Genomic DNA, 13,074 nt, shown 5'->3' with positions numbered 1-13,074 from the left:
TTCCATTTGCTTGATAAATCTTCCTCCATCCTTTATTTTGAGCCTATGTGTGTCCCTGCAGGTGAGATGGGTTTCCTGAATACAGCACACCAATGGGTCTTAACTTTTTATCCAATTTGCCAGTCTGTATCTTTTGACTGGGGCATTTAGCCCATTTACATTTAAGGTTAATATTGTTATGTGTGAATCTGATACTGCCATTTTGATGCTAGCTGGATGTTTTGCCTGTTAGCTGATGCACTTTTTTATTCTAGTTAGCATCTCATCTAACCTTTTTTCTAGGTTCTTAGTTTCTTTGAATTGAGTTAGCACATGTTCTTTTAGCTCTGAGAAGTTTGTTATTACCCACCTTCTGAAGCCTCTTTCTGTCAATTCATCAGATTCATTCATCCATCTTTGATCCCTAGCTGGTGAGGGGTTGTGATCCTTTGGAGGAGGAGAGGCATTCTGGTTTTTGGTGTTTTCATCCTCTCTTTTGCACTGGTTTCTTCCCATCTCAGTGGCTTTATCTACCTGTGGTCTTTGTAATTGGTGACTTTCGGATGGGGTCTCTGAGTGCACGTCCTTTTTGTTGATGATGAAGTTATTTCTTTCTGTTTCTTAGTTTTCCTTCTGACTGTCAGGCCCCTCTCCTGCTGGAGGTCCATTCCAGACCCTGCTTGCCTAGGGATCACCACTAGGGACTGCAGAACAGTAAGGGTTGCTGCCGGTTTCTTCTTCTGTTATCTTCGTCCCAGAAGGGTACCTGCCAGATGTCGGCGAAAGCTCTCCTTTATGAGGCATCTCTTTGGGTATATGGGGGTTGGGGAGCTGCTTGAGGAGACAGTCTATCCCTTATAGGAGCTCAAGTGCTGTGCTGGGAGCTCTGTTGTTCCATGCAGAGATGCTGGGCAGGTACTTTTAAGTCTGCTGCAGTGGAACTCATAACCGCCTCTTTTCTCAAGTGCTCTGTCCTAGGAAGGTCGCTTTATTTGTAAGTTCCTGTCATGCTGCTGCCTTTTTTCATAGATGCCCTGCCCCACATGGAGTAATCTAGTCACAGTCTGCCAGCAGAGGCATTGCTGAGCTACCACAGGCTCTGCCTAACTGCTGTGTGAACTGCTTCAGTAGTGGTGGTCGCCCTTCCCCCCACGGAGCTGGATCGTCCTAGGTCCAGCTGCACTTGCTGCGAAACTCTCAATCCAGAGCATTTCAGATTGCTTGTTTTGTGGGGGTGGTACCTGCCGAGCCAGATTGCCTGGTTCCCTGTCTCTGCCCCCTCCCTTTCAGTTGAGTGAGCAGCTCTGTTTCCCAGGCATTCCAGGAGCCAGTTGAAATGGCTGCCCACATTTGTGTGAGTTTCTTAGCGCCAAGCCGGCACTGGCTAAAACCGTTATGCTGAAAACTTGTGGCGCTTTTGAATCTCCTGGTCTGTGGGCAGTGAAAATTTGTTTGGAAATGTGGTGGGCACTCACCCTCTGCGTTGTTCTTGATGGGAACTGCACTCTGGAGCTGTTCCTATTCGGCCATCTTGGATCAGAGCCAATTTTCTAAGATTCTTTTCAGCTTCAAGATTCAATTAATCAATGAAATAACAAGGAATTATGATTTCAGCTGGTATGAAAGAAAACAGAGTCACATGAATCCTGTATAGTTAATATTCTGCTCATTAAGCTTTGTTGAGAATAGAGTAAGAATGGATGAGAACATGACGTTTGAGAACAGAGTGACAGTGAGCTTAAGCGGAAAACTGCCATTTAGAAGAAAAGAAGAAGATCAGAATAAAAACCTATCTAGAAAAAATGTGCCATGAGATCTGAAAGACAAGCCTGATATTTGAAGTGATCGGAGCTCAGGATCAGTGTTTGTGAAAAAGCATTAGGTCAAGAAGTGAAATGGTAGATTTGTTAGCAGCAAGGCTGAGAAAGGGGCCACAGCAAAGTTGATCACATGGAAGAATATCCATTGTCTAGCTGGGAAGGATTTGAGTTCAGGCATACATCCTGAGTTTCTCCAAATCAGCATATCTACACAGTATCTAACTAAATACTAAACAGTGTGTTCACCAAGAATACACGTGCATCAGATGTTGAACACAGACCATTTTGTGCTGTTAATGACACACTTGTTCTGTACTCAAACAGGAGCCCAAACTGTTTCTGTTCCATGATAGACATGAACTTACAACGAAGTGCTATTTATTAACCATACCAAAGAAAAAAAACAGGCCAAACTCAGAGACCTTGTCAACAAGAATCTGCTGATGCTATTTTGAAAAACAAAATGAAATCAGATAAGCCAGCTTGGAAAATAGAGAGGAAAGTAAATATATCTCTCCAAAGAACACGAGTATTTGCTAAAATGTGGAATAATTAGTTTTGTAGGCAGCAATGAAATACTACTGACAAAAATGTTTCACTGCATGAAAACTGGCAGTCCAGCTGAGGTCTTGTAAGAGTTGTACAGGAAGCCCAGTTTATTGGGAGGAACCTGAGAAGAGCTTAGTTCTCCAGATGAGAGAACACAGGCTAACACTGCTTTTGAATTTGAAATGAATCTGCCACTAGGAATGGCAAGAATATAAAAGATGGGAAAAAAGCAATTGGGAAGAAAAGAAAAATAATGCTTGTTTCTAAGAATGCTGCTGCTTTGTTTTATGAACTAGTCTATTTGTTTTGGCTCCAACTAAACTCAAGAATGTTTCTGCATATTTTACAGTGTAGTTTATAGACATCAAAGGAAAAATCTCCCCTTTCATCATTATTTACACATAAAAATAATGCAATTTGTGGTACATGTAAGATGTTACTTCTTAAAAAGCTCTCGAGTCTAATTTATTAATTGCTTGAGATTTAAAGTTAAACAAGGGTGAGATGCAAATCATCTGTTACTCTGAAATATTTTACCACCAAATCTTGTTTTATTAATGAAGTGTTGAACAGCCATATGAATATTTATTTAGGTGGTTAGAGTGCTTTATGAAGAATCCTGCAGCAAGTGACAGAGACATAAAAGCTAAAGGGTTCTGCTTCTCTTGAAAAATGGGGGCTGTTCTTTGTTTTTAATTCCACTTTTTCCTCTGTGTTTCCAACATTAAAGCATTCCTGTAACCCACCAACCATCCCGGCTCTCTTGCTCCAGATCTTTTGCTTTAGCTGCTATTGCTGTTGCTATTATAGCAATAGCCTCCCATTGACAACTTGGGAAATAACAGTTTGGTCTTTTTGGATGGCAGGACAGCAACACATTAATTTTTGCCAATTACATACACTCGAAAAACATGATACATGTGTACTACTAGATTTATTTTGCTTAATTTATTGATTTTGGTTCAGTTCCTTTGAAATTGTATAATTTATCATGCTATATTATAGATTTCCTTATGCAATAGCAACAAGTCCCTTAAAAATAACTCTATAGAAATGCAAACCAAATGAGCTAGAAATGTCTTCAAATTGTTCCATGATTTATAAGGTATACTTAGGCAGTATACTTATGATAATACAACGGTTTATTCATAACTTCACTTTTCTTTCATTAGCATATAACTAGTTGGAAAATATACATATATATGTAGTCACTGCTTATCTAGAAATGTTTACACACTTGTACAACATACCACACATTCTATTTTCTTTTTTAAAAAGTATATATATGTCTCAACCTATACTTGTAAACATAGGATCAGGTACACTAGTGTTTTGAAAGACTTCTGAAGTCAGGTGTTAAAGATCTATAGCAACAAAGATGATCTGAGATGAAGTCCACCAACAGGCTGGCTCTCGGCCCAGTTCTGCTCCAGGGGCAATTCTTCCCATTTTGGTCTAGCCCCTTCCCCATTTTCACTGACCAGCCCCTCCTGTTGCCTCCAAGGCTGCCTGCTCCACCCCTGCAGACATCTTCAAGCTCTATTCCTCAGGTTGCTAAATGACTTCCTCAGCCTCTTGTTCTGGCCCTCTTGTTCTCCCTCCCACCTCCAAATACCACCTCCTAGTCCTTCAAGTGAGATGATCTCATCTAATTGCTAGGAAGAAAGTCCCTGATTAAACAGTTTCACATTAGAGTGTGAATTACTTCAAGTGGTTTAATATGTTAACACATCAAGGATATTTGAAACTTAAAAGAGGATTTTGTTAAACTGAAGGCTTAGATATTTAATCTAAAAATTTTGTGTGTGTGTGTGTATGGATATAGGGACATGGGGTCCCTATTTCTTTTAACACCAAGGTTGGTGCTGATGTGTTTAAAGCTGCCTTAAAAACAAACAATAATAGATATAAAATAAATTAACATATTCAGTAACCAAGGACTTTATATATATGAATATGAGACAGAGTCTCACTCTGTCACCCAGACTGGAGTGCAGTGACACAACCTCAACTCACTGCAACCTCCACCTCCTGGGTTCAAGCGATTCTCCTGCCTCAGCTTCCCGAGTACCTGGGATTACAGGTGCGCACCACCATGCCTGGCTAATCTTTTGCATGTTCAGTAGAAATGGGGTTTCACCATGTTGGCCAGGTTGGTCTGGAACCCCTGACCTCAAGTGATCTGTCCTCCTGAGCCTCCCAAAGTGTTGGGATTACAGGTGTGAGCCACTGTATTAGTCTGTTTTCATGCTGCTGATAAAGATATACCTGAGACTCTAAAGAAAAAGAGGTTTAATTGGACTTACAGTTCCACATGGCTGGGGAAGCCTCAGGATCACGGCAGAAGGCAAAATGTACTTCTTACATGGTGGCGGCAAGAAAAAATGAGAAAGATGCAAAAGCAGAAACCCCTGATAAACCCATCAGATCTCATGAGACTTATTTGCTACCACCAGAACAGTATGGTAGAAACTCTGTATGATTCAAATTATCTCCCACTGGTTCCCTCCCACAACACATGGGGATTATGGGAGTACAAGAAGAGATTTGGGTGGGGACACAGAGCCAAGCCATATCAGCCACCATGCCAGGCCAGTAACCAGGGATTATATTCTTTAAATCAATGAAGTTTTTATGTTTGAGCACCTAGTACTGTGGGTGTTATGCAGAAACCAAACATATGAGACATGAAACAATAAAAGGATTATTAAGGATTAACAACAGGACCTCAAGAAAGTGTAAGATTCCTGAGAACTGGGACAGTCAGCAGAGCTTCATGGAGGAGGGAGATAAGACCCTGAGATGCTAGGACTTGCGAGTCTGAGAGTTAAAGATGCTGCTGAGGAGGAAGGTGAACAGCATGAGAGAGGGAAGGATGCATGGCTGGTGAGATGCTTGTGGATGGTGAGAACCAGCTTGACTGAAAGAAAATGTGTGTGGCAAGGAATAGTGAGAAACATGAACAGGCTCTGAAAGCCAAGCAGAAGAGTTTGATAATGATGTTATAAGCAGCTCTCTAAATTCAATTTAGTCATATGACATCATAAGAAATTCAGACATCATCAAAACATAGAAAATTAAAAAGTGGAAAGTCCTATTGCCCCCAAATAATCACTCTTACCCATCTGGAGACCTACTCAGAACATTTTTTTAATGTATATGACATGCTGCTCTCTTATCACTTATTATGTATTGGCAATCTTGCCTCATTTTCAAAGAGATCTACTTCATTCCTTAAAAATGGCCTCATAATTTCCATTGTGTAGATGTATCATAATTTGTTTTCCCCAGTTTTTTGATCAAACAATCCTGCACAGATATTGTATAGACTTGCAAGTATATCCAGAGATAGATTCCTGTCAGGGGAAACTGCTGGTCCTAAGGTTATGTGCATTCCAATTTGGGTAGATATGATCACACTGCCGTCCATAGAGGCCCCACTGGTTTACATTCCCAGAAATTGTGCATGAACCTGCCTGTTTCCCTATATCTTCACCACTGAGCATATTTTCAAAACCAAAATTTATGCCAGTCAGGTGGTAATCTGTCCCTTCAAAACTGTGAGCTTTTGATTTACATTTATATGAGTAAGAAAGAACACATTTTTTTCATAGGTTTGCTAGACATTGATGTTCTGTCTATGAATTCTGCATTCATGTTCTTTGCTCTTTTTTGTCCACTGGGTTGCTAGTTTTCCTATTGGTTTCCAAACCCTCTTTGTAAGGCAAGGACATCACAGTGATTTAAGATTTTTCTGGCAGAGTTCTTCACACTGGACTGAAGCTGAGAGCCTTTGGCAGGGACATTGGCTGAGAGGAAGCTGTTTTCCATCAATTGCAAGTTGAGAAGGGCTCTGAATAGGGTCATATCACAGGAATAAGAAATACATTCAAGGACTCTGGTGATAGACTTGAGATAAATTGGGATGAAGGAAAGAAAGGACAAAGATAAACTCAAAGTTTCTAACAGGAAACAGAAACACTGGGGGTAACCCCGGTAGACCGGAAAGAAGGGCCAATTTGGAAGGGGAGATAACACCTCAATGTTGTAGATAGTGACTCTGAAATAGTATTGCATCTCCAAAAGAAGATGATTTACAGGCATTCAAGATATAGGATCCAATTAGGAATCAGGCCAGGGCTTCTGGGAATTATCTCTATAGAAGTGACAGCTGACATCACAGAGGAGATGATCTCAGTGTGGAAAAGAAAAAGAGAAGCAAAGCTGGACATAACACTTGAGGAACACCCACTGGGAGGAAGAGAGACCAGCAGAAGAGAGACAAATAAAAGAAGTAACACATAAGCTAAGAGTATCTAGATCAAGGGTTGGCAAACTATAGCCAGCAGGCCAATCTTGCACTTACCTTGTTTTTGTCAATAGTTTTATTGGAACATAGCCATGCCCATCTGCTGACATACTGTCTATGGCTGCTTTCAGACCATAGTGCTAAAAGCTGAGTAGCTGCAACTGGGACTATATGGCCTGCAAAGCCTAACATTTTTACTATTTGGCCCTTTACAGAAAATGCTTGACAACCCCTCTTCTAGAAAGAAAATTGTTGGCCAATCCATGTAGTCAAATGCTGCATAGAGTTAGAGGATGATTAGAAGTAGAAAAACACTATGGAATTTGGAGAAGAGGTAATAGACTACTCTGTAAACTTTCTGTATTATGTTGGGATTACAAAAGGGACTTTAAGACAATAGATGGAAGAGTTGAATCATATACACATCAGAAAAAGAACAAGAGATTGGTTGGTAGCTAACAAGAGTTGCAAGAGAAATAATGTCATACAGTCTATCCACTTGTCTGACCATCCTCTGCTTGTGATGAGAAGGTTGAGCTTAGCCATGATCATAGGGGCTGGAGCTGTGGTCAGTTTCATCAAGGACGTGGGAGAAAGAATACATTTGAGTAAATGTATTCAAGGGCATTTACTGCACCTTACCCATTGTGGCAAAATGGCCTATAGTATAGCATGTTACTATACTGTGACATGACTGTATCATTACTGCACTGCAGGCAATTATCGAAATATATCTCAATACAGAGAAGGTACAGTAAAAATATAGTATATAAAATAAAAAATGGTGCGCCTACATAGGGCACTGACCATGAATGGAGCTTGCGGCACTGGAAGTTGCTCTGGATGAGTTAGTGGGTGAGTGTGAGTGAATGCGGAGGCTGAGGACATCACTGTACACTACTGTGGACTTTATAAACACTCTATACTTAGACTATACTTATGCTAAATGTATAAGACATTTTCTTTCTTCAATAATAAGTTAACCTTAGCTTACTGGAACACTTTCACTTTATAAACTTAAAAAAAAAATTAAACTTTTTGACTCTTTGGTAACAGCAAACATTGTGTAGCTATACAGTATTTTTTTCGTTTTTAAAAAATTTATTTTTACTTGACAAATAATAGTTGTCCATATTCTATTTTTCTTTATATCGTTATTCCATAAGCTTTTATCTATTAATTTTATGTTTATAAACTTTTTCTTAAAAATAAGACACAAACACACACATTAGGCTAGCCTACAAAGGGTCAGGATCATTAAGAAGTTACTGGGCGGTAAGGATTTCTCATCATATATTTCATCATAATCTTATGGGACGGTACCACCATCTTGTAGTCCATCTTGACTGATACGTTGTTATGTGACATATGACTACATATACAAATATGTGTGTATACACCTAGGTAGTATATATTAGGCTGGTACAAAAGTAATTTGCACCACCTAATACATATTAAATTGATCATTCAGTAATTTTGGTTGCTGAGGCTTATATTTATGTGATTCAATGATCATTATGTTCATTATACTGCCTTTGAACTATCTCTGATACAGTTTAGGATTATTAACGATTAACAATGTCCAAGTAATTTTTTGTTAAATTTTTAAAATTAAAAAACTAAATTAATCTGTATATATTCCAATAGTTTATTAACCAAAGCACTTCATTTTGGACCATGCCTGGGCAACATGGTGAAACCCCGTCTCTACTAACAATACAAAAACTAGAGGGGCGTGGTGACGCGCATCTGTAGTCCCAGCTACCAAGGTTGGGGGCTGAGGAGGGAGGATCGTTTGAGCCCAGGAGTTGGAGGCTGCAGGGAGGTGAGCTTGTGCCACTGCACTGCAGCCTGGCCCACAGAGTGAGATCCTGTCTCAGACAAACAAAAAAGACCATATATAGTCACTTAGTGACTTCCAAAGAGTACAATTTAGCCATTAGTGAAGAGGAATCTATTTTCACCTGTGTTCTTTCGATCACTCTACTCACACATTTGTGCATTCGCTCATCAAACCTTAATTGATTCCTTAATGTACACAAGGCAATGTTCCAGGGGCAAAAAATATCTTTCATGCACTTGAAGGATTTTGTCCACTGAACAAATAATCTTATTTGACTAGTTTTAAAATAAAATAAAAATTGCCAGAGAATAGGAGGGAAGGTATGCGGTAAAAAAAATAATAATAATTTTGAGAGAGAACTGTTCATTTCTTCTCTGCTCATTTATTGCTATTGCTTCTCCTTGCTCTAGGAAGCAAGGTCATAATTCACTGCCACAGTGTATCCAAGCTTATCTTCCACAGCATTCTTCCTGAAAAATGGCACTTAAGCTTTATGCTACTATGACTGAATGGCTCTGTCTTCCTTTCTGAGTGAGCAGGGAAACCTCCTTCGGTGGGATGGAAAATACATTTCTATTCTTAGCATTATTAATTCTAATTCAGGAGGGCACAAAGAAAATGTCACTTTCCTGTGTGTCCTTAGGAGGTGCATACAGGGGAGACAAGAATTAAATAATGAACAGGTCCCAAACAATGCCATTTGATCCTAGGCATCAAAATTTCTTTCTGTTTCTCAATGCTACTAAAACACCACAATGAGGTTTGTAATTTTATTCTTTGAGAAATTGATTCCTGTAAGCTTTTAGCACAGTCGGAATTGCCCAATCTTATGAAATATTCTACACCCCCTACCCCCTGCCCCCAACCAAGCCCTTCTGGTAACACAGACCAGATTGCTAGATGTCCTACTGGCAGCTGACCTTTTCTTGTGAACTCCAGTCACTGGCCAAGGGAGAGAAGCATCAATGCTATAAAATCTCTTTTCTATGCCTGCAAGCAAAAATTTTACAACATTTCTCCTTGATATGAAATCTCTGCTTGGACATCTGGCTTCACAGTGAGAAAATTTCAATACACTAGCTTCAAAGAAAGGACTTAGCCCTGGTGGTGCAGTGATGCCAGAAGAATGTTCCACAGTCTCTTTAAAGAACTATTTCTAACGTTTCCCCAGATGAACTTCTGTGAGCCCAGTGGCTAGTGCTAACTCACATTTAGATAACTTGTCTTTGGCATATAGCCTTTTGTGGGCATTGCCCCTGGAGTATACAAATTATGCTCTTAGATAATACAGGCATACCTCAGAGATATTGCAGTTTCTGTTCTTGATCACTGCAGTAAAGCGAGTACCATGATAAAGAGAGTCTCACATTTGGTTTCCCAGTGTGTATGAAAGTCATGTTTATACCGTGTATACCATATACAATAGCATTATGTCTAAAAGAACAATGAACATACCTGAATTAAAACTTTCTTAATACTAAGAAATGTTAACAACCATCTGAGCCCCCAGAGAGTCCTAATCTTTTCATCAAAAGGGTCTTGTTTTTTTTTTTTTTAAACCAAAAAACACTTTTTCATTTAAAAAAGTATTTAGAACACATAAAACAAGGAAACATTTATTCTTTTTTTCTCATCTTTTGGTATGGGATCTGTTGGGGGCTCCTCCACTGTGGCACTGTTGCTCTCCGAGCCAGTGTTGCTATCACTGGTTCCTTCCTCTGCCATGCTGTCGACCCCCTCCTGCCCACTATCCTTGTCCTCAGGAGTAGACGTGCCTTCTTCACCGTTCTGTTGGCTCCCTGTCGTTTCTTCAAGGTGTGTCTCCTCTGTCTCCATTAGAATGTTCTCGCCATCCTTCTCCTCGCCTTTGTTGGCTGCTTGTTCTTCCTCAGGAACCACGCTGCTCTGGCTGCGTTCAGCTTGCTCTGCCGCCTCCTTCTCCCTTTCCTCCTGCCTTTTGCGGGCCTGCTCCTCTGCCTGTGCAGTCTCAGCTGCAATTTTCTCCATATCCACTTCTACTTTCAGACCACACAACCTTTTAAGTTCATTGTTAAATGAATCTGTGCTTTCCAGGAATTTCCTCTTCTTCTCCTGGTGTTGTTCTTCTATCTGAAGAAGTTCAGCTTCTAGTTTTCGCTGATGAACCATTAAGGACTGGACCTGTTGTTTGAGGACCTGCATTCTAGCTGTTGTGACAACTGACCGAACGTCTGGCACCACACTCTCACTAAGGATTTCACTGATGAGGCGATGGTTTCTCTGGAAACGGGCAGTGGCTGTATGCTTCATTGAAAAGCTATCATCGTAATCATCTGGATCTTCAGCAGGCTGAATGCTCATGTACGGTTCTCCTTTCTCCATGCAAGACTGTCTCTGTTGACTTTCTTCCTCTAAAGCAGCTTCTGCACGACTTTTTGCATTTATGTAAGCAAGGTACGCGGGGGAATTATGATAGGCCTTCAGAGATTCATTGTACTCTATCTTTTCTGCTTCGTATTCGTTTAAATATTCTTGTTTTACTTCATCGGTGAGATCTCGCCACATGCCACCAATAATCTTGCCAATCTCCCACAACTTTAGGTCAGGGTTGGAAGCTTTTACTTGGTCCCAGACCTTTCTGCTGTACCTCATGTAGGGCATCAGTGGCTTATCTGGTGGCTTTGGGGGTTTTGGAATCGTAATACCAGAGGATGCTGTGACTCGGCTGTTGGTGCCCGGGTTCCCTCCCAGCCTGTAGTTGTTGTAGGCGAGATGACTGTATGGATTGTATCCCACAAACCCTGGTGTGCTGGGCATTTGTGTTGCAGGAGCTAGGGTGGGAGGTGGGGCATAAGATGGTCTTTTTGACATTTTGGAAGATTAAGTTCTCAGTTCCTTAAGAATGAATCTGAGACACTGCGGGCAGAAAAAGCGCCCGCAGCTCCGGCTTCGCTTCCCTTTGTCCCCAGGGTCTTGCTTGCTTTTGATGCTGATGGCTGCTGACTGATAAGGGTGGTGGTTGCTGATGGCTGGGGTGGCTGTGGCAATTTCTTAAATAAGATGAAAATAAAGTTCACTGCACTGATGGACTTCCTTTCTTGAAAGATTTCTCTGTAGCATGCGATGCTGTTTGATTTAATCACAGTAGGATTTCTTTGAAAATGGGCGTCTACCCTCTCAGATCCTGCCACTGCGCTATCAACTAAGTTGATGTAATATTTTAAATCCTATGTTGTGATTTCAACAATGTTCACAGCATCTTCACCAGGAGTAGATTCTATCTCAAGAAAGCACTGTCTTTGCTCATTCATAAGAAGCAACTCTTCATTCAAGTTTGGTCATGAGGTTGTAGCAATTCAGTCACATCTTTAGGCTCCACTTCCAATTCTAGTTCTCTTGCTATTTCTACCACATCTGCAGTTACTTCCTCAAAGTCATTCATGAGAGTTGGAATCAACTTCTTCCAAACTCCTATTAATGTTGATATTTGACCTCCTCCCTTGAATCAAAAATGTTCTTAATGGCTCTAAAGTGGTTAAGCCTTTCCAGCAAGTTTTCAATTTACTTTGCCCAGATCCTTCAGAGGAATTACCATCTATGACAGCTATAGTTTTATGAAATGTATTTTTGACATAATAAGATTTGAAAATTGAAATGACTCCTTGGTTCATGAACTGCAGAACGGATGCTGTGTTAGCAGGCAAGAAAACAACATTCATCTCCTTGTACATCTCCACCAGAGCTCTTGGGTGACCAGGTGCATGGTCAATAAGCAGGAATTTCTTTAAAGGCATCTTTTTTTCTGAGCAGTAGGTCTCAATAGCAGACTTAAAACATTCGGAAAACCATGCTGTAAACGAAACTGCACAGGCTTTCTTGTTCCATTGAAAAAGCACAGGCAGATTAGATTTAGCATCATTCTTAAGGGTCCTAGGATTTTTGCAATGGTTAATGAGCACTGGCCTTAACTTAAAGTCACCAGCTGCACTTGCCCTGAATAAGAGAGTTAGCCTGTCCTTTATAGTCTTAAATCTGGACATTGACTTCTCCTCTATAGCAATAAAGGTCCTAGATGGCATCTTGTTCCAGTAGAAGGCTGCTTCATCTACATAGAAAATCTGTCATTTAGTGTAGTCACCCTCATCAATGATCTTAGCTAGATCTTCTGGATAACTTGCTGCAGCATCTCCATCAGCACTTGCTGCTTCACCTTGCATTTTTATGTTATGGAGATGGCTTCTTTCCTTAAACCTTATGAACAAACCTCTGCTAGCTTCCCTCACCTCTCTCAGCCTTCACAGAATTGAAGAAATTTATGGCCTTGCTCTGAATTGGACTTTGGCTTAAGGAAATGTTGTGGTTGGTTTGATCTATCTAGACTACTAAAACTTTCTCCATATCACCTCAAAGTTGCTTTGCTTTCTATCATTCGTGTGTTCACTGGAGTGGTACTTTTAATTTCCTTCAAGAATTTTTCCAGGCTGGGTGCCTGTAATCCCAGTGGCTCATGTCTGTAATTCCAGCACTTTGGGAGGCTGAAGCAGGTATATCACGAGGTCAGGAGTTCGAGACCAGCCTTGTCAACATAGTGAAAC

General features: G+C 40.5%; 2 protein-coding genes across 10 annotated transcripts in view; both read right to left on the bottom strand.

The window, feature by feature from the left end:
* The window catches only part of CEP112 (centrosomal protein 112), a 646,693-nt gene that overhangs the window by 174,907 nt on the left and 458,712 nt on the right, over window positions 1-13,074 (bottom strand). The window lies entirely within an intron of this gene.
* Window positions 10,057-11,459, bottom strand: LOC108281642 (SWI/SNF-related matrix-associated actin-dependent regulator of chromatin subfamily E member 1). Of its 2 annotated transcripts, XM_017497324.2 has the most exons (2): window positions 11,303-11,386; window positions 10,057-11,197 (listed from the first exon to the last, which is right to left on the bottom strand). In XM_017497324.2, the coding sequence occupies exons 1-2, from the start codon at window positions 11,348-11,350 to the stop codon at window positions 10,091-10,093; spliced, it is 1,155 nt and encodes a 384-aa protein (XP_017352813.1). In that variant the 5' UTR covers window positions 11,351-11,386; the 3' UTR covers window positions 10,057-10,090. The 2 variants fall into 2 exon arrangements, with proteins under 2 accessions (XP_017352813.1, XP_017352812.1); XM_017497323.2 differs by having other exon boundaries at window positions 10,057-11,459.

The sequence above is a fragment of the Cebus imitator genome, unplaced genomic scaffold, assembly GCF_001604975.1.
Source record: "Cebus imitator isolate Cc_AM_T3 unplaced genomic scaffold, Cebus_imitator-1.0 Scaffold229, whole genome shotgun sequence".
NCBI lineage: Eukaryota > Metazoa > Chordata > Mammalia > Primates > Cebidae > Cebus > Cebus imitator.
Note: the sequence above shows the minus strand (reverse complement) of the source record. Positions and strands in the feature narration are given on the sequence as shown.

Bases quoted from the DNA above. Each gene is read 5' to 3' on its own strand.
- LOC108281642 (XM_017497323.2), bottom strand. From the start codon at position 11,350: ATGTCAAAAAGACCATCTTATGCCCCACCTCCCACCCTAGCTCCTGCA.